The sequence below is a fragment of the Vanacampus margaritifer genome, chromosome 10 (assembly GCF_051991255.1).
Source record: "Vanacampus margaritifer isolate UIUO_Vmar chromosome 10, RoL_Vmar_1.0, whole genome shotgun sequence".
Classification (NCBI taxonomy): domain Eukaryota; kingdom Metazoa; phylum Chordata; class Actinopteri; order Syngnathiformes; family Syngnathidae; genus Vanacampus; species Vanacampus margaritifer.
Genome location: NC_135441.1, coordinates 9091129 through 9112915, shown reverse-complemented (window position 1 = coordinate 9112915; position 21787 = coordinate 9091129). Strand labels below are relative to the sequence as shown.

At 38.6% G+C, this 21787-nt stretch overlaps 1 protein-coding gene across 3 annotated transcripts in view; it reads left to right on the top strand.

Annotated features, from left to right (window-relative positions):
• tenm1 (teneurin transmembrane protein 1) overlaps positions 1-21787 on the top strand; it is a 254249-nt gene that overhangs the window by 105514 nt on the left and 126948 nt on the right. For 2 of the 3 annotated variants that reach the window (XM_077577573.1, XM_077577570.1), the window contains exon 6: positions 15837-16007. In XM_077577573.1, coding sequence (XP_077433699.1) covers positions 15837-16007 — 171 coding nt within the window. The remainder of the gene's footprint in view (positions 1-15836; positions 16008-21787) is intronic. The other variant, XM_077577571.1, reaches the window with a different exon arrangement.

Genomic DNA, 21787 nt, shown 5'->3' with positions numbered 1-21787 from the left:
CAATTGTCATCTGTAACTGTCTGTCGAACATGAATACATAAATGTGTGTGCATGAATAAATTACTTCAAACTCTAGGTGTATATTGGGTTTGTTTTGTGGAGGTCCCGATGAAGTACGAGTGAGATTGAAGGTATGAATATACCGCTCACACCAGGATGGCTCAAAACCTCAAAGCAATTAATTTTTTGAGCACATTCATTAGATTGTGGCAACATTATACTGTATAGTAATAACAGCAGAGCGAAGTGTCACTGTGGGGTTGTCATTATTTATGCTTTTTACCTGTCACTTTAACTGTTCCCCAGCAATATTACATTTGAAATGATGACATGTGATTAAAACATTGTGTTATTTGCATTATTACATACAAGGCATTTAAAAAGTTTTCCACTAAATCCTGACTCGCTATCCTGGAGCAAAGCTGTTTAACATCCTCGATTGTGACAGGCTTGCTTTAATGAATAAATACATTTAATTAAAATTAGAAATAGACTCATTAAAGGCAGATATCCTAGAACTGACAATTAACTATATTTGGATTACAAACATTTGCCGATGTCAGGATGACGAGATATCAATCGCTTTGGCTAATAACTTAGCATTGTTGTTATTCACTGCGATTGGCTGGCAACCAGTTCAGGGTGTACCCCGCCTACTGCCCGAAGCCAGCTGGGATAGGCTCCAGCACCCCCCGCGACCCTTGGGAGAAAAAGCGGTTAAGAAAATGGATGGATGGATGTTCTTATTCAACAGCTGTACGTCTGTCTTTCTGTTCAATTTCGTACTGGAGGGTCACAATATAGTGCAGAGATGGCGAGATCCGGTCGGGGTCCTGCAGGTTTTGGAGATTTCCCTTCTTTAACACAGCTGATTCATAATCAGGTCATCAGCAAGGTCTGCATAAGCCTGATAACGATCCTGTTAATTGGTATCAGCTGCAGTTTGACTGGGGGAAACCTCTAAAACCTGCAGGACTCCGGCCCTCGAGGACCACAGTTTTCCACCCCTGATATAGTGTATTTCGACATTTATTGGTTGCTATGTCCATTTATATAAATTATTTGAGAATTCCATTTGAGGCAAGGATTATTTTGGAGCAGGATCCCGAAATGCTCCAGCTAGCGGTCGGCTAAAAACACGCTACTTTATGACATATGTCTGCTAATCACTCATTTTCATAAACTTTGGCTATATACATACGACCTGATTTTTTATGAAAACACATCGCATACTAATTTCTCCAAACCAAAAGGATGACATTGAAAATGCATGCCAATATAATTTTCATGATGAAAAAATGCAGAAAGTTTATGAGTGAAAAATGTGCAAATAGAAAAGGTCTTTCAATTTTCAATCCATATATATATATATATATATATATATATATATATATATATATATATATATATATTGGGGGTGTGAATTGCCTAGTACCTGGCGATTCGTATCACGATTCATAGGTCACAATTCGATTCGATACCGATTAATCCTGATACGAATCTATAAATTGATTATTGCAAAAAAAAAAAATACTCAAATTTAGAAAACACAAATCAGTAAACTTGTACATGTACACGGTAAGATTTGTATGAAAATGTATTTATTTATCTGAAAATTCAGGCTTATAACTGAGCCAGTGCATTTAACAAACAGGTTGCAGTCTGTTTCATGTTCGAACAGCACTGAAAAAAAAAGGCTTAATGTACCATTAATATAACATTCTTCCATGCTTAATGTGAGAATCCTAACCCTAAATAAGACATTTTGTTGAATATTTCCATAAAAAATTGATGTTTAAAAATTGATTCGGACGCATATTGAATCGATTCGAGAATTGCGTGCTGTAATATTGCGAAATATGCCGAATCGATTTTTTATAACACCCCTAATATATATATATATATATATATATATATATATATATATATATATATATATATATATATACAGTTAAATGAGCAGAATGTAGCCGAACGCTGGATGAATGCATGTGCTACAACTTTGAGAAAACGAACTTGTTAGGTTGTGAGGCCAGTTGTTTGTTGGTGTGCATGGCTTTCTGAATGTTTGAGATCACGTGTATTTGTTTGCTTGTGTGTGCATGTGTGTGTGCTTGTGTGTTCCTCACCCGCAGCTTCTTTCAGCCAGCTGCTTCATGCCTCATTGGGGTTCATATTGATTGGTCCAGTTTCTCTTTGTTTTCACTCTTCTATTTTGGTCGACTGATGCAGCTCTAAGAACCCACTGGCCTTTGCTAAAACTGCTCTAACTGCTACAGGAGCCTCAGATAAAATTGCTTTCAAAAGGCTAGACAAGCTGTGGTCAGAGAAGGCTTCGAATGGAAAGAGAAGCCTATAGAAAAAAAATGTCTCCAGAAGGGCACAGATATTGCAATGCAATTCCATCAGTCCAAAGATAACTGGACAAGCATATGCGCATGTGCACCCACATGGGTTTTCTTATTGTTTTTCATTTGTGTCTGTCTGAGGTATTTCCTAAATCCTGAGCTGCATCATATGGATAGTCGGAATCAAACCCTTCCGTTAACTACTCAGTTTATTATTTCCACCTTGATATTAATGTAAATCTTACCAAGACAATATGACTTCTAACTTGGTCGGACAAGTTTGTGTTCCAGTTTGACAGGTTCATAATCCAAAATGAGTTGGAAGAACTTCTTCAGAACGCTGACCTCAAGCCCACTGAGTAACTTTAGAATGAACTTAAAGTGTCAACAAACAACTCCCAACCCTCCTCTTACCTCACTGTTTTTTCTGAATGAATGAACAATAATAGCCAGATATATTAAAAAAAAATATTTAAAGTTTATTACACACTACATTCTGTATAGTTAATTTTACTAAATTTAATATAACTTGACTCTTAACTTGACTATTTAAAGTGGGACCAAATAGATTCAGTTTTAGAGTAGGCTAATATTTACACTAGGAAGACAGTAAAATAAAGAAGTGAAATAAAAAAGTCACTCCAGGATTGAGGAATGAACTCACGACCTTCAGCTTGAGAGAGTGCCACACTACCACCTGAGCTATGCCCCTCCTACTGTTTGCTTATCCCAGTTGACAAGAGCGTTATACTAACACACAGCAGGAGCTCTGTGGCTCAGAGTGTAGATCGGCTGTCTCTCAAGCTGAAGTTCGTGAGTTTGGTCCTCAACCCTTGAGTGTTTTTTCTTTTTTCTTTCAATTCTTTATTTTACTCTCTTCCAAGTGTAAATATTACTCTAAAACTAAGTATATTTGGTCCCACTCTAAATAGTGTCAAAGTGATTCTACATAATTTACTTTTTACGTGTCTCGTATGTTTTTTATTTCATTGGAGCTGGGAAATGATAGGAGATGGTTTTGGAAAGTTAGGTTTCCATTTTTGTTCGTTAATCAGCACTTTTTTTCTTCCTTTTTGTCCAATTTTAACTGCAAAATAAAAACTTCTTTTTTTTCTTTAGTTTTCCAGAAGAGTCGAGCGAGAAAAAATAACATTTCATCAATCGACATTACTGGTAATACCATTGCCCATATAATGTAAGTGTGTGTTTCTGGTTCTCTTCTTTATCGTGGTGGTTGATGACTGCCGGAGGGGATTGTAATATGGCACCTGTCCCTGTTCAGTTAATCCTGTATGTCTGTAACATGACTCATCTTCAGCAAACGGCCAGATTAGTTTGACAGCAAGTGGGAGGTAAACAGAGAGAGTGGGTGGCGGGTGTGACAAGAAATGTAAAACAGTGAATAGCGGCAAAACATGTAACAAATACACTGGTTATCGTGACTAACTCTCCAACATTGAGTTTAACAGATACAAGATTACTCCAAGACCACTATGGTGCATCGAACTCTTCAAACATGGATGTCCAATGCTCATTTAATCCATATAACATATATTCCATAAACTGTAAACACAGAAATGAATGACAGCACGCACGCAATCATTTTCACAAACACGCAGACTTAAACAGTCAAATCGGTTGGGGCTAGTAAAAGAAACATTTTTCCATCTCATGTCTGTCAGAATGAATCGACCCCCAAAACACATACCAACATGCACACAGCCCAGGCGCTCAGTCAGTCTCAGACAGAAATTTATTTTATTGGCTCAGGAATTCCCATCCCTCACTCCCCTTCACTCTCCTTCACACTTGTTTTGCCCATTTGTCTCTCTCCTCCGTTACTCTACTCTCTCCCTCTCGTGTGTGACTTTTATCTTTGCTGCATTCCCTCCACCACCACCGTCGCCACCACCGCAGTCCCTCTGAAGTCATGGCTTTGCTAGAGGCTGACGCAGCCACACAATTGAACTTGGATGAGCAATTGTTTTTACTATATATGTAAACCTACACACTAAAAAGAATGATTGAGGCATGAATGCAGGTATTGATTATTTCTTTTCACCTGTTCATTCTAAGACTAAAACGTAGGGCTGAACGATTTTAGGAAAACAGTTGAATTACTTTTTTTTTTTTATTATTATTATTATTATTTTTTATTTTTTTTTTTACAAATATTGTGATTTCAATTTAATTTGCAATTTTGTTCACATTCAGCTTTTTATTCACAATGCACAATAACGTTTCCAAACATAACTGAAAATGACATACCATCAAAATATTAAAAGCTATTACTCAAATAATGCAAGAACACAAAAGAGGTTTTGTGAGAGAGGTAGTCCTTTAAAATGGTTCAAATTGAGGCAAGAGCTACAGTACTACTTGGCGCCATAATAGTCTATGTAACAAAAAATGTTTGACATTTTGTACTAATGTACATGTTCTTTGAAAATAAGTGTAATATCATATGTAAATTAAAAAAATTCCCATACTCCCATATTTTTGCTCTAGACTTAACTGCTTCAAACAGAGACTGAGGGCTTTGTGATATAGCGTGAAATTCATATCATGGTATTAACTCTTTTGGTAATTTTACTGTAATGGTGAGTGTAAAAGTATAACAATCAGAATAGGAATATCTCTGATCAGCGCAATTGTGAAAAGGTAAATATTTTTGTATGGATATTATCAAATTACATTTCTTGTTCGTTACACATTTAAGAGACTTAATATAATTATCAATTTCAATCAAAAATAATTTGAATAAAGGTTTCAAGTTTCTAAATGTACATTTATGTATATAACATTTTCAATAACATGCTGACCTGGAGCTTGACGTCATGGCTGACGTCAGCCGTTAGCGTGCTCAGTCCAACTGTAAAAGCTGTATCTGACATCTTATTTTCAGCCTAAAGTACTTATTAATTGTAGTACAAATGTTCTGTTCATAGCTATTGACTCTTTGCCTTAATATGGTTCTAACCAGACTTCTGTGAAAAGTCTACTGTACGCCCAAGCACTTATTTTGGGTCATTCCTCCATCTCTGCATTTCACTTGAGCGATTAGCATGCTTAGCGACTCCCGTTTGCCTTAGTGAAAGCACTACTTTTAGTAGGGTAGTTTATTTGTCACCACTGAGAGGATCTGCACCACGCAGCCCGTTGCTGCGATTGCATGCGGACTTATTATTAAGTCTGTATGTTCTGTCGCGGAGCAAGTTAGCTTAGCGCCTCGCGTTGTCAATCACAGTCTGTGTTATCACAGTCAACTTGTCAAGCAGCCGCGAGACAAAGTAGAGTACCTCCGGGTGACTCGGCAACAGCGTTACATAGATGTGGCATTTTTTATTTTTTTTACAATTTCGGAGCAGGCTAGTGTGTGTGTGCACTATGGTATGCCGCTGATTGGCCAACTTGGGGGATTAAGAGCCCTTTAAATAAAACCGCAGCTTTGTCAATCTCAAAACCGCACCGTCTGAGATCGCTATTTCGGTCTCAAAACATCATTCAGCCCTACTAAAAAGTCAACATTTCACAATCTTTACCTTTATCTAAATCAGCATCAACATTTAGACATATAGCATAACATAACAGAGGCACTTCCTTGGTCTTTGCCTCACTCTTCTATAAATATTTCAAGGAAATTGGTTATGCTGGATTCACTCAAGTCTGTTAGCTAAATAATTAACAGAAAACTAACCTAAATGTTACAAATTACATCCTATTTCAGTCCTCAACGTACAAATATAGGAGCCGTTATTTTAATACATTAGGTTCTCTTTTTGTTCCCAGAGTAAGTCAAGAGCAAAGTGCAGTCTAACTGTATGCATGGGTGGATTTTTCTTTCTTTTGGCATTTTCACAGACTTTGCACCATTAGAACTGTCTGTAATACCCGTTTGCACTTTTGTGGGATGAAACAAAGGGCCAAATCCAATAAGAATGTGTTGCGTCCACTGACAGCGCAAAAAAATCGCTCCTCATATGCACCCGCAGCTTGTTGCCTGTTACTGTCCTATTCACTAAGGATATTGCTTTAATGATATACGGAAGTATACAAAGTTTGAGAGCGGGCAACAAATTCGCGCCCGATTTACCACACATGGCAATGGATTTGCGGCAAGAACACGGCAGTATGTTAAGAGTTGTGAGAAAGATGAAATTATCAGAAGGTGAGGTTGGACTGACGAGGTGGAAAAGCATTTTCCTCATTTAGCGCCATTAAGCTGTAGTGAGTGCAGAGGATGACGACGACGTTATTTGTTCCTTCATTTAACGTACATAAAATACAAATTATTGGCGCAATCATTTTTTATATTTTCAGAAGTCGACGTGGGCATTGTGAAAATGATCGCAAAATGACCCCCCACTAAGATCGCCGATCAGCCCGGGTTTGGCAAAATGCCCCTTTGTATTAGTAGTTGATAGCTAACTACTAGCGTGTGGCTGTTAGTAACATTAGACAAAAAACGAGCATATAAGAGACATTAACCCTCATCGTTTTTGACTACGCACAGATAAGAACTGCAGCATGAATTAAAATTGGAACGAGTCAGAATGGACACTCACGTTGTCATTTAATACTGCACGCTGCGAGCTGACTGAAGAACAGAGGACGGAAAAACAGGAAGCGGAAATACAGCGCGGCCTTTCAAATTAAAAGCCAACGTTTCAAAATAAGACATGAGTAAACATTACAAACAAAACAACTTGAATAATTCTTAACTGGCTAACCCTGGCGAATGGCACCCTACGCACAGTGCGTGATGGGGGCGGGACACTGCCTGGCCTTCTCCGTGCCACTCCTGCCATGTGGAAATTCTGCATGAAAGCCTTCCACAGGATCGAAGAAGCGCCAAGTTTACATCAGCCTTATACGCTGTTTGCGTCACTCAAACTTCGTGTGGCTATTAGCGCTGGCATTAGTGAATTAGACGCTTTTTTATCAATGAGTCTCATTTGCATAGAGGTGGTCAATTTCTCTGCAAAATGTATGCAAATGACCTCATTTAGATACGCGCAAAAAACACCGGTGCACCGAGGCACAATCTGGTTGGCAGTGCAGTTCGTACTGAATTTCCCTATCTCCGCGTGCTTTGTGTATTACACGCTCCCCGATTGCGCCATTTATACCGGTTAGCGCCACGCAAAAGCTACGCAAACCTTTAGTGAAGTGTTTTTCTGGCCAATCGTAGCAGCCGTCCTCATTTGCAGGAGGAAAATGGCTCTGAGCACAGTCAACCTGAGTACACCAGGCTTGACGTTGCGAAAAAAGAAACCAACTCGCTGGTGTCCATGCATGACATCGGCAGATAAACTTCAAGATCTCCCCTTGTGGATGCGTCCAGAAAGGAGCAAGATGGCCAGGAATAGCGCAAAATTGTGTTGCGCTACCACGAAAATTGAGATGCACACATTTTTACGCCAAGTGCACGTGGACATTTCTACAAAAATAGAAGCCATTGTTTCCTTACTGTCCTTCATATAGACATATTAGAGGCAGCCCTTTTTCTGTGAGTTGTAGTCTCTCTTCACCCATATCCTTCAAGTCAATCTCAGGGGGTAAGTGACAGCACAGAACCCCCTCAGTGCACTGCCGTCCTATTACCTGCAGCAGTCATCTCACTGTCATGCTGATCAATGATTCATGCGCAGGAGGACCTTGGCCTGTTAGCTTGCTGCGCTGCAGCTCAATGGCTCCACTGCTGCTGCCTCTTCAGGAAATAATGACTGGACTTGCTCTGAGTATTTCTCCAACCGTTAGACATCTTTTGGGAAGAATGCTGAGAAGATGGAAACAGAAGGAAAGATAGATAGACAGCCAGGGAGAAAAGGAGTACAGGAAACGGTTCATGCAGAGCACACGCTGCTCACATAACTGACTGCATGTTTTTGAAAGCGAGTGTGTGTGGATGTGTGGCTTTTTCTAAAATCCACACACATAAAGTGTCATAACTGATGATTTTTCATTAATTCTTAACTTTTCCGGCATGTGTGTTGTAACATAGTCCTATATACAGTTTAGCACACGGGCGTTCCATTCGCAACACTCAAATTTTAATAACTATTTTTCACGTAATAGTTCCACTTAAACCACTGCCTGTCAATTTTTTTTTTTATACAGCTGGCCCACTGGGGAAGTGGAGACACTTCTTTCTTGATCATTTTTTGTCACAACCATTACTTAATGCCAAAGCTAAATTTGAGGATTTTGTATGCAAAACAGACAATACAACAAATTAATTACGAGGCAATCAACAAACAAACCTTGCACAAATAGTTAAAAATGTTAAAATAAATAGTAAGCGATAAGTGTATTATATATGAAGAAATGTCATCAGATCACAAGCAAGCCAGTGGCGACATGTGCCAGTTTTTTGATGGTCATTTGTGGAAATATATATATATATATATATATATATATATATATATATATATACGATTCATAGGTCACGATTCGATTCGATATCGATTAATCCCGATATGAATCTATAAGTCAATTATTGTGATTTTTTTTTTTTACTCAAATTTAAAAAATACTAATCAATAAACTTGTACATGTACACTGTAATATTTTTATGAAAATGTACTTCAGGCTTATAAACTGTGGTCCACCGTATTTACCAAACAAACAAATCAAATTACAAGGCTTAATGTTCCATTAATATAACATTCTTCCATGCTTAAAGTGTGAACCCTAACTGTAATTAAGACATTTTGTTGAATATTTGCATCAAAAATTGATCTTCAAAAATTGATTCGGCTGCATATCGAATCGATACGAGAATTGGGCGCTGTAATATTGTGATATATTGCGTAATCAAATTTTTATGTATATATATATATATATATATATTAGGGGTGTTAGAAAAAATCGATTGGCAATACATCGCAATATTACACCGAATCGATTTTTTAACTTTCTAAAAAAAATCAAAATTATGGGAATATTCAACAAAACAGGATTCACACATTAAGCATGGAATAATTTTATATTAATGGAACATTAAGCCCTAATGTTTTATTTCAGTGCTGTTCAAACTGCAACCTGTTTGTTAAATGCAGTGGCTCAGTTATAAGCCTGAATTTTCAGATAAATAAATACATTTTCATACAAATCTTACAGTGTACATGTACAAGTTTACTGATTAGTATTTTCTAATTTTGAGTAAAAAAATAATAATCACAATAATCAATTTATAGATTTGCATCGGGATTAATCGGTATCGAATCGAATTGTGACCTATGAATCATGATACGATTCAAATATATAAATATATATATATATATATATATAAAAGGGTGTTAAAAAATCTATTCAACAATAAATGAACATCGATTTGGCCGCATATCGATTTTTAAACTTTTTAAAAAAAAAAATTAATAGAAATATTCAACAAAACGTGTTACTTAGGGCTAGGATTCACACATTAAGCATGGAAGAATGTTATATTATTGGAACATTAAGCCTAACTATTATATTTCAATGCTGTTCAAAAATGAAACAGATTGCAACAGATTGTTTGTTAAATACAGTGGCTCACAGTTATAAGCCTGAAGTTTCAGATAAATAAATACATTTTCTTACAAATTTTACAATGTACATGTACAAGTTTACTGATTAGTATGTTCTAAATTTGAGTAAAAAAGAATTGCAATAATTCACTTATAGATTTGTATCAAGATTAATCATATTGAATCGAATTGTGACCTATGAATCGTGATACGGATCGAATCACCATATATATATATATATATATATATATATATATATATATATATATATATATATATGCAGTGGTGAGATTCAGAACATTTTCTTGTGTAATATAACACCACAGCATATTCTGATGGATTTATCTTTGCATGTAGGTTTCAAGCACGTTGCCTTTAAGGATTACACTTGTTTTTTTGGGCAATGAAGGCTTTGAGTTTGTTTTGTCAAAACATTGTTTAATTATGCCAGGAAGCTACGGTACTTCTTAGATGTTTCTATTGTAAAGTCATGGCCTTGTAGCTTCAAATGTTGCAAATGTTATAAGGCTGTGAAATTATTTTACTGTTTATCCAAAGTCAGAGATTGACTGAGACTGAGATTTGCTATTGCTCATAACCTCGTGAGCTATATTATTAAATAATACAAAAGGTATTTGAACTAATCATATTTGCATGAATCATGATGACATGAAAGGTATAACTTTTCTATGATACATACATTTGTCATTTGTTTGTGTGACTTTTTTGTTGTTGATGTTAAAATTGAAGATCAGACAAGAAAAAATATTATTTGCATCTTTACAGAGAGGGAAGAGTCATTTCATTCATTTTGCTGTGAGGCAATCTCACACCCGTACTTAGAATTGTAGAGCGCACAGTCTGTACACATACTCCACACAACCATCCTCTCCTCATCATGCCTCCTCATCACAGCACTGTGACTCTAAATGGTAAGTGTTGTAAGCTTAAGGTCAACGATTATAAAACAAAGAATGAGCAAGACAAAAAAAAAGAGAGATAGACTGATGAGCAGGAAGGGCAAGTATTCCAAGAGGGCCTTTTTAGGGATCTTGTGTTGAAGAGACGAGAGCAGGAGAATTGTTAAGGATTGTTGCCACAGAGTCACCACTGGAGTGGCAAAGGACTTACAAAGACGTTGGTGCACTGAGGAAAAAGAAAAAACATTTATAATAGAGAGAAAACAAAATACAGGAGCTCAATGGTGTAAATGCTGACTGGTGAAGGCTGTGTCATCCCTCTCGGAACACTCATTCATGAAACTATGAAAGGTTGTTCCACTCCACTGCAAAATAATACACACACATTTGTTGCAAACTATGCTTCATATCTGAACAGCATTCGGGAATTTTTCTAGTTTTATGTAACATTCATATTTATCTGGGCTTTTTTCTATGGAGCATTGTGCACTTGCAGTCTAAAAAAAAATTCTTAGAGTGGGGAATGAATTGTTGCATATAGCCATGGTAACCAAATATTAGACCAAGTTTGAAAACAGTCAGCTCACATAAAGCTTGGCAGGGCCGTCAGAAGATCGTGTACTTTAACATTTGACTTTAAACGCTACAGAAAGCAACAACGGTAGGTTAATTTCATAATGTAATAATGTGATTATCCATAGCAAGAGGTTAAATAGATTGACAGGTGAATAGCCCAGTTATGATCAATGGGTGAATCCTCCATTTAACAGTGCCATTAAAAGCGTGCACTCACATACATACCCTTAATAACAAATTTTACATATACACATAACATATACAATGATTGAAAAACAGTCAAATCTTTGGTCAATATGTTTGAAGTCAAGCACATCGATGTATTTTAGTAAAAGATGCAGACAATTAATGGGACCTAATAAATGAGAGAAAATTCCAACTGCACAAAACCCAGTATAAACCAGGCTATTTGCATCACTTTTACGCCAGTATCCGTACTGACTTTTCACACATTTGTTAATGACATAATCCCCCAAGACCAAGAGTTAGAGTTGAAAGAAAAAAAGACATCTCATATGAATGGCTTATAGCCATATAGATGTGCAGTCTGTGCATGTCTATGTCTACCCTCGTCACAGGATGACAGTTCAATTAATGTGGACTAAATGTCACATGGCGTTTCCCTCATGGCCCTGGTAATCATCACTGTTTTGCTTTGAAGAACTCATATTATGCATGAGATGAGGCCTAAACCAACGTTGGCTCAAGCTAGTAAAATGTTGATTAAATGCACTACTGAAGATTTGAAAAGGAGACTTTCACAGCTCCAAGCTGCCCACGCCCACCACCACCGACCTCAGTCAAGCACCACTCCCTCCTCTACCCTGACTATTCATGAACATAATATGAGACTGCTCTCGAAGAAACAGAAGATCAAGACGGCTTCAGGACTGGATGGGGTGTCTCCCTCCTGTCTGAAAATCTGTGCTGACCAGATCCAGTCTTCCCACGAATCCTCTAAAGATCCTTGGAACTGTGTGAGGTCCCATCCTGTTTCCAACGCTGCACTCTCATCCCAGTTCCCAAGAAACCTGCAATATCGGGACTGACCGACTGCAGGCCTGTCACTCTGACATCTGTGGCTATGAAGTCCCTTGAACACCTCGTCCTGGACCAGCTAAAGACCATCAATGGACCCCTGATGGACCCCTGCAATTTGCCTACCAAGCAAGCAGGTTGGTGGATAACTCAATCAGCATAGGATTTCACTTCATCCTGAAACACCTCAATGGCACAGTGACTTAATCAAGGATCCTGAATGTGGACTTCACCTCTGCGTTCCAACCATCCTCTCCTCCAAGCTTCTCTAGCTCAGCATGCCTCCTGTCATCTGATGTACATCTTCCTGATGGGCAGCACACAGTAGGCGAGGACAACATCATCAATACGCACCATCAGCACTTGGGCCCTCCTAGGATGCGTCCTCTCTCTGCTGCTCTTCTCCCGCTACACACATGACTACACCTCAATGGACACATCTGTCAAACTCTTGAAGTTTTCAGATGACACCACCGTCATCGGCCTAATCAATGACAGTGACGAGTCTGCATATCGACAGATAACAGAGCAGCTGGTGCTCTGTTGTGGCCAACACTACTTGGAGCTAAGCATACTCAAGACTTTTGAGATAATTGTGGAAAACATCCTCCGTCACAGCTGAACCTTACACTGTCCAACTGACCTGTGTCAACTGTCGGGACTTTTAAGTTCCTGGGAATTGCAGTCTTCCAGGACCTAAAGTGCAAGCCCAATATCAACTCCATCTTGTGAAAGGCCATGCAGATAATGTAATTACTGCAGCTGCTCAGGAAGCATGGCCTGCCACAGGAGCTAAAACAGTCTTATTTATGTTCTTCCAACACAGTCTAGTTGGTGCTGCAACAAAAAAGGGCAAAAAAATCCCACTGGAACGGACAGTTTGGGCTGCCGAAAAAGGTCTTGCACACTGCAAGAACCAAGACAAGGGCGGCGTGGCTCAGTGGTAGATTGTTCGTCTCCCAACCAAGAGGTTATTGGTTTGATCCTATGCCATTGTAACCATGTTGAAGTATCTCTGAGCAAGATACTAAGCACCCAGTTCATACTGATGCTGCGTCATCAGTAGGTGAATGAGTAGTCAAATGTAAAGCGCTTTGAAGGCTTTGCAAGGTGGAAAAGTGCTATATAAATGAAGTACCATTTACTAAGGGCAGGCAAAATCCCCTCAGACCATCCAGCTCCTTCAGGTAGGCGATATAGAACTATCCACACTAAAACCAGTAGACATTGCAATTGCTTATTGCTGTTGCCATCAAAATTCCATAACACCATTCCCAGACAGTATTACTGCATTGATTATTGTTGCTTCAACTCTTAACTAGAGATGCACAATAATGCTATTTTCAACCAATAATTTTGAAAGTGCCAATGTCGATAACTGATAACTAAGCAAACAATTGTTTGCAAAATTACCTTGAATACAAATATACTTTCGAGCCCTACTATAAATCTAACATGTACAAATACATTGAAACATTGTGTAAAGCACCATGAAGCTTAATTGTATTGATATATTTGCTTCAAAGAACACCAGTAACTAATTTTGAGTTTGCCAAAACAAAAGTCATGTTTTAAAAATGCAACAAAAAACTGCGAAGGTAACATTTTGGGGAGACGCAATAAAGAAAGCCCACACTGGCGACTGCCATTTCGCCTTGATACATCTTCTGTGTACACGAGGTCGCGCGCATTATGATGTCACAAATATGTGACACTATCATAAGAATGAGGAGGCTGTCAAGGACTTGGCCACAACTTGAACCACAACAGATGGACCAATGTGGCATGTCTATTATTATTGATGGACTTCTTTATTATCTGGTTTATCTGTATGACGTCAAATTGGTCCATAATTGCCGATAATTATTGGCCACCGATATTATCGTGCATCCCTACTCTTAACATATTTGTATATTAATTGATTATTAATAATTTTCAAGATCAAGACACTTTGAAGTACTCAATGACTTTCTGCATCATTGCACATTAAAATGTTGTATGACAATTACTGCGCTACTGGTCACTTTTTGTGACGATTATCTGCACAACTGTCAAACGTGTTCGATGGTAATTATCACACTACTGGTCATTTTATCTTTGCTTGATGACTGCATTGTTTGCACAGATGTCATTGGTCCGTACTACAACACTCATGGTACCCTTGCATTACGTAAAGACTCTCTGTAGTTATGTGAAACGTCATAATTGCTTGTTACTGCAATTCACTTAAGTTCATACTTCAGAGGCAAACTGCTTGTGTGCTTCAACATACTGTGCTTGGCCAATCATGATGATCCTGATTTTCATAGTTTCCTGTTTCAATTGACAGTGTACAGCATTGTACCAAAAATAAATGAATTCATATGTCAATTAGGTATCCCTCATCAATTGGTTTGGGATCGAAAGCGCAAGTGGTTTGCAAGCAGGTTGGTGTGGGAGTAGAACCATGCGTGAAACAGCAGATACATTCATGTACACATTCATATTCACATTCATGATATGAGCTTTTACAATTGTGTTGGATACAGTATCTGTTTCTGAGCAGCCATTTTGTGTAAGGGTTAGCAAGTTTGTGTCAAGTGTTTTCCGTAGGTGCCACCAATAAACTGAAGGAAGATAGACAGTGAAGATGTTTGAAGTCTTCAGAAGTTCTTTGATCTACAATGCTTGCAGACAGCCTCTGACTGCCACCATTGCTTCGTTGCTTTGTTCGACTCTGCTTTTGTTTGATGTTCTGAAGGTGTCGCTGAAGAAAACTTGGCAGTGATTTATTTCATTTATTTCTACTTTAATTCAGTGAAGCAATGCTTCCTTTAAAGATATGTAAAAAGAAAAAAGAAAAAAGGAAAGCAACCTAGGACTGCAACTTTGGATACATGGGACATTAAGATTTGTTTGAGCGCGGTGAATATTTTATGGAACGTTTTATTAACAGTCTTGCAAGACAATTAATTTCCTTAATGGGCAGGTGTTGGTTGTTTCTATTTAACAGTGTGTCGGATTGTTTTCCCAGTAAACAGTTTGATGAGCAGGAGGCTGGAATCCAGTATCCTCCCATAGTCTTTGTTGTTTAAAAGGCCCATATGGATTGTGAATCGGCAGCGGCTTTCAAAGCATCATTAGTCATGCACAAAAGACTGTGTGAGCACTTTAATATCAGCCTTGGGCTCAAGTTCTGAAGATCTCTCGTAATTGCCCACCTCTGACACAATCTATGTGAAAGTTTATGTGAGCGTGTGTTTGTCCATGCATGTGTGTATATGTTTGCCTGTGTTCTTTGTACATCTGCTAATAGTGTGCTGTCATGATGGACTCTAATAAGCAAATAAATTCAATGATATAGACATTAAAGGAGAGCAAGGCATGCCCATATAAACACGCTGAATTCTAATCTTTTCTCTCCCTTTGGCACTCGTTGCGTGCTTGTGTGTGTTTGTGTGCAGCAGTCCACCTGTTAGGTCTGACCTGGCATCTGCGGCATGGCGAGAGCCAGCTGTATGAGAATGGTGTGAGCTCGGCAGATCATCAACAGGAAGACCGCAAAACTAGACCTACTAGTTCCATCCACCTGCTGGACACACTGAACCCTGACAACACACATGCCAGTGATAGAGGTGAGCATAAAAAAACAAACAAGTAATGAAAGATACTGTATACTCAGCAACTTACAGTCCTAATGTAAACAGGAACATAAGCATCCAATATATTTAATGAGGTGTTCCAGTTATATTTAGTTGATCCAAATGAGCATCACACTCAGATTTAGATTCAGATTCAGAATATTTATTGTCATTGTCTCAAGGGAACAACGAAACTTTGTTTGGAGCATCCATACAGCACAGTTGGTAATGTGCAAAATCCCACAAAATAAATAACCATAAAATAAACCAGTGTAAACATTCGACACAGTATAGGACATAGTACAACAAAGACGAAGCGCAACTTAAGGTCTTGCCATTAATAGAGTGCAGAGAAGAAATATTCAGATACCTGAGATAACATCGTGCCTCAGTGCAAAACCGGATCATTTAATTAATTATTATGGTCATCAAACGTTGAGTAAGAAGGATAAATGGAAAAAGGGAGTAGTGACATTCTGCAACAATGCAAAGTTATTGTTGGATGTTATTATTGTCCATAAAGGGGAGGCAGAGAGGGAAGAGGAGCAGAGTTCAGTAACCTCATAGCCTGTGTATACAGACTGTCGGCCAGTCTTGATGTTCTGGGCCGTATGAACCTGTACCTTATCCCTGAGTGCAGCAGGTGGAAAAGGTGGTGAGCTGGATGGTGCTGGTCCCGTAGGACGTTGCGCACCCTTGAGGGGCCCCAGTATTGATGATAAGGGTGGAGGAGGTGCTTTTGCCCACTCTGAAGCTCTGCGTGCAGTTGGTTAAAAAGTCCGCAATCCAATTGCACAGGGTGGTGTTGAGTCCCAATTGGTGGCGCTTGGACCGGATGGTGTTAAAGGCCAAGCTGTAGTCCACAAAGAGGAGCCGTGCATAGTTAGCATGTTTTTATGCTCCAGGTGCTCTATGAGTATGTGCAGCACCGTGGCAATGGCGTCCAGTGATGGCAATAGGGCAGCTTTGTGTTTGATGACCAGACTCTCCAGGTATTTGGCGGGGATGGAGGTGAGAGCCACTGGTCTGTAGTCATTAAGACATGTGACATTGGACTGTTTTGGAAAAGGAACAATTGTAGCTGCTTTAAAGCGGGCAAGGACCAGCGAGCAGCACTCTTGGTATTGTATTTTTTTTTTTCAGATTTTCTGTATACGCAGTACATGCATTGGCTTCTTTATCAGTACAATAATGTGTCTTAACATACGTAATGTTCCTCCTGACATTAACCAAAGCACAACATTTGAACAGTCAGTACATGCTGAAAACGGCTGTCCAAAGGTGTGACTATCAATCAGACCTGTCATGGTCTGTGTTCTGGTTTTGTTTACGGGTCATGTTTTCCTTGTGTGTCTCCCTTTGTCAATGTCTCGTCAAGTTTTATCATATCCTCCTGTACTTGTTATTCCAGTCCCTGGTATTACCTAATCGGCTCCCAAAGCCACGTGTGTCTTGTCCAGGTGTCTCTCGTCTCATTACTATGTGTATTTAGTTCCCTGCTTTCTTTCAGTCCTTGTTGAGTCATTGTTGCTGCCACACCCATGCCATGTCGCGTCGTCATCATTTCGTTTGGTTTGTTGCTTTGACTTGTGTTTTTGGATATTGTTGATTTTGTTATTTTTGCCAAGTACCTTGTTTGCCTTTTTCTTAATTAATTCCCCCTTTTGACTGCATCCTTGCCTGGCTGCTTTTGCTCCCTGCATTTGGTTCCTCCACCAAACTCCACCCTCCTGACAAGACCGTTTTTTATTTGAACCGTGGCTTGCATACACAATATGCTATGTGTGACGCATGTTCAGATAATAGACCTCACTCCACAAATTAGTTTTGAACTTATTAGTCATTTAAAAGAAAGGCAAGATAATTGGTTAATCATGTTCCCTCTTAGCCGCTACGTGACTTGAATTGACTCTCGCCACTCACTTCTCAACTAGCCGGAGGAATTACTAACACCAATTTAACCCCATGATACGGTACATTAATTGTAAGTGTTGCAGGTCATGATGTCAGGCAGGACACAGCAACCTTCATGGTTGGCTGATGGATATTGCGTAGTTGTCAGTGGTCGTGTTCAGCACTTAGAGGGAGAAGGTTTACGCTAAACTGCAACCCACTGCATTTTAGGCAACCTGGGACATCCCTAAAGCAACCGTTCTTGATGAATCCTCACATTCAGAGGATTAACGCTCAAATCGGGAGTTAAATCCTAGATAATAGAGCGCACAGAGGTCATTGAATTTACTTCTGACTGTTGCATCACAATCTATTGTTTCAACATCTATTGATTTAGGTGCTGGATAAAAACCGGGCCATAGAAATGGGCAAAGTTAAGACGTGGGTTGAGATTAATTCACTACCCTCTGAGGTATTTCCTACATGGAGGATGGCCTGAGAGATTAGAGATTGGGCTGTAATCCAGTGCGTCAGATTATCACGCTCATCCTGCTGTACCCATCACCTCTCATACCCACAAACCGCACAATCCCCCAGATTACACTGCAAGGCCTGGTGAGTGGAGGCTGCAGGATAGCGAAAGGATAAATACATGACAGAAGAGAGAGATGAGCAGAGAAGGGAGCTGGTGCGAAGACATGAATGATTGATGGGTAGCAATTTGTTTGAAGGATTTTGAAGGTGCATTTTCACTGAAGTGATAAACCTGAATAATTACTCACACTGAAATAAATTCTTATTTGTCTGCAAATTTGGCCAAAGGTAAATGTAGATTTGCTCCCATGTTTGAAATCTATTCATTTTTGAATGTCTGTCCTAATAGCAGTTATTAATGTTAATGGAGAACAGTTGTCAGGGTCTTATTATTTTGTGATAAATTCTTCACATTGAGAGATAGATCAAACACAATAGCACAATGATTTAGTGCACTGTTTGTTTAGTTTTATTGGTGATGCTGATTCACAGGTTTGAAAACACACAAATGTTGCCTTTCAATGTTTCAATATTATATAGTTACCTTGTTACATAAATAAATACATAAAATATATATAGTATCACCTTAAAAGTAGAATGTATTAGTTTATTCTCCAACCCTACTGTTACATGACCAATGTTCTTTCCATGGCACACATACACTTAAAAGTGTTGACTTATTGCAAACATTGAAAACAGTATGAGCAACAGAAGGCTTTTTCATTGCTTCATTATTTCTGCAGCAGGATGTTGTAATTGACATGCTGTGTCTTTTGTGTGTATACACACTGTTTTTATGGTCCTGTGCATGATCTCTCCTGCAGTTTCCCCAAATTATCAGGCGCCCTTCATAGTCCTTTACAAGTATTTTTTTTTCTTTTTTCTAATTAGCACTACAATAATTGCCACTCACCCAATGATAATCAAACACTTCTGAGTGTTTGTAAGTGCACAATTTATTTTTTCTTTGTTTGACATGCCGACTGAGAAACACCAAGTGCCATAGAAAGCATTACCCAACATGTTCTGAAAATAAAATTTCTACTGTACATTATTGAATAAATTGGGGTTTTAGAATACCATTTGACTCACTAGGAAGTATCAGATAAATTTATTATATCAATTGATGTAAAGTGACATTCAATGGGAGCATATTGCCTCATTATGAAGTGAAGATTGTGAGGCTTGAGGAATGGCACTTGAGCCATTGCCATGGTAGCATTTATATCTGAAATGGGAGTCAATGCCAAATTCTTTTCACTCTCGCTTTTGGTTGGAAATGGAGTGTAGACTGCTAGAATGTGACAGAGGGCTCTTAAAAAGCACATCAATATTCTGCACTGAGAGAAAGTTAAGGGAAGTGGGAGCAGTGTGTACGAAAATGTGTCGATCCTGAATGTGTGTGACAGAGAGAGCGAGAAAGTGAGAGAGAGCGAGTGAGAGAAAGAGAGCGAGAGAGAGAGTAAATGCTGATGGACTAGTCCATGTTACACTAGTCTCATTGATTTTCTCACGCTGGGATACATTCTCAGGATGTGAGCGCAATACCCCTGCGTGCGCGCACACACACACATGCAAGTCCATACATACACAATAATCATTTAGTGAACCCCAGGCTAAAACTGAAAAAGCTTTAGAGCAGCAACGTGTCGATTTGCTACTCATCCTGCATTCAAATCACTCTGCCTAATGTAGTAATAAATAATAACGAATCAATTCAAACTGTGTTTACAGTACACATGGAACAGCTTTGCAATACACAAACTGTATCTATTCATACACTATATTTTAGGTTGCTTTTGAAATATCCTTTTTAACATCATATGGCTGATCATCATTGCCACAAAGTGAACCTGGACCACTTTGTGTCAGTTGCATTGACCTTAAGTTACGGTCTAGAGTCTTGAAGAAAAAAGGAAAATAATTACTACCCCTCACATGTTTGTTTCAAGATCACATCATAAAAAAATATATATTATGCTTATCCATTCATTTTAGTGTAGAATATTATGGTACCCCTCACTGCTTTTAAAGATGAGAAAAATAAACAAATAAATTATGCAATGCTTCAATATTTTTGAGGTCTCCAATTCACCCCCTTCCCTCTCTGTCTTGTTTGATAGAGTGAAATACCGAAGAGCAATTGCTTGATAGAGAGAGATTGGATAGCAGGCAGGCAGGATTCAGTGAAGTGTGGATGCTATTATTATTTTCATTCATTTTTCCCCAGCATAACTGTAGCTGTCAATTAATGGGTGCAAATTTCTGTGTTGGGGCAGTTCAGTGGGTCCCTGCTGTTTGTGGGGATAGGGACCATGCTGACCTGCAAATAGCAAAAATGAAATGCGCTGCAAAAAAAATAAAAAATCAACAAATGGTGCTAAACATTCAGTATGTGTTTTCCACAATGAACAGTCAGAAATGGAGTGAGGGGAAAAAAATGTTATTTTGCCGTGACCAGCAACTCTGCTGCTAGCGTTACTGGTATTTTGCCGTGAATGGCTCTGAGTGAAATATTCTTGCCTTGCCGTAAACTGATATTTTACCGTGATTACAGTAGGTTGGCCGTGAATCAGTTATTGTATTGTGTAGGCTGCTAGGAAACGGTTATTTGCAATGAGTCAAAAACTGTGCGTGGTTACCGCCTTGCTTCACCCTCTTCCGTTTCGTTTCACAAAGTTTTCATTTTGTTTTGCCACCAAAAATAGCCTATCAGCATTAGTACTCTAACCCTAACCATAAACCTCAGAATAACTGTTCAATTATTCAATTACTATGTGAAACAAAACGACACGTTTACAACTCCGGGCTGGCTGCAAGAAATTGTAAACATAGTAAAAAATACAAATACAAAAATAAAATAATATGTTCAGAGCAGTATTTGAACCCATGACGTAGCACCTACTTACTCACAAGCTGGCACACATTCATCTGCACATAATCTATATTTTTAGATCTTGATTGAGTTACAGCAAAACACTAGGTGGCGAGTTGCCAGTCATGGCAAAATAACCACTGCAGGAAAAAAAAGTGAATATACATATTAGTGAGTGCTGAACCAGGAGTATGCCGGGGTATAATGTAAATTACCTGTATTTGTGATAGTTCAGTGAAATTCAGTTAGCCATTCTGACTTTACTGATCTTACTTACTTACTTACTTACTTACTTACTTACTTGCTTTGCATTGCATTCAGTCCCATACTGCTCTTCTCCACATAGCTCTGTGAGATCCTTGTAATATAATAACTGTGTGTGCCTAGCATCGTAAAGAAAAAATTGACTTACAAATATGAATTTCTAAAATTGTCTTTGCATAGCCCAGAACACCAGTTGCGGTCAAGTCAC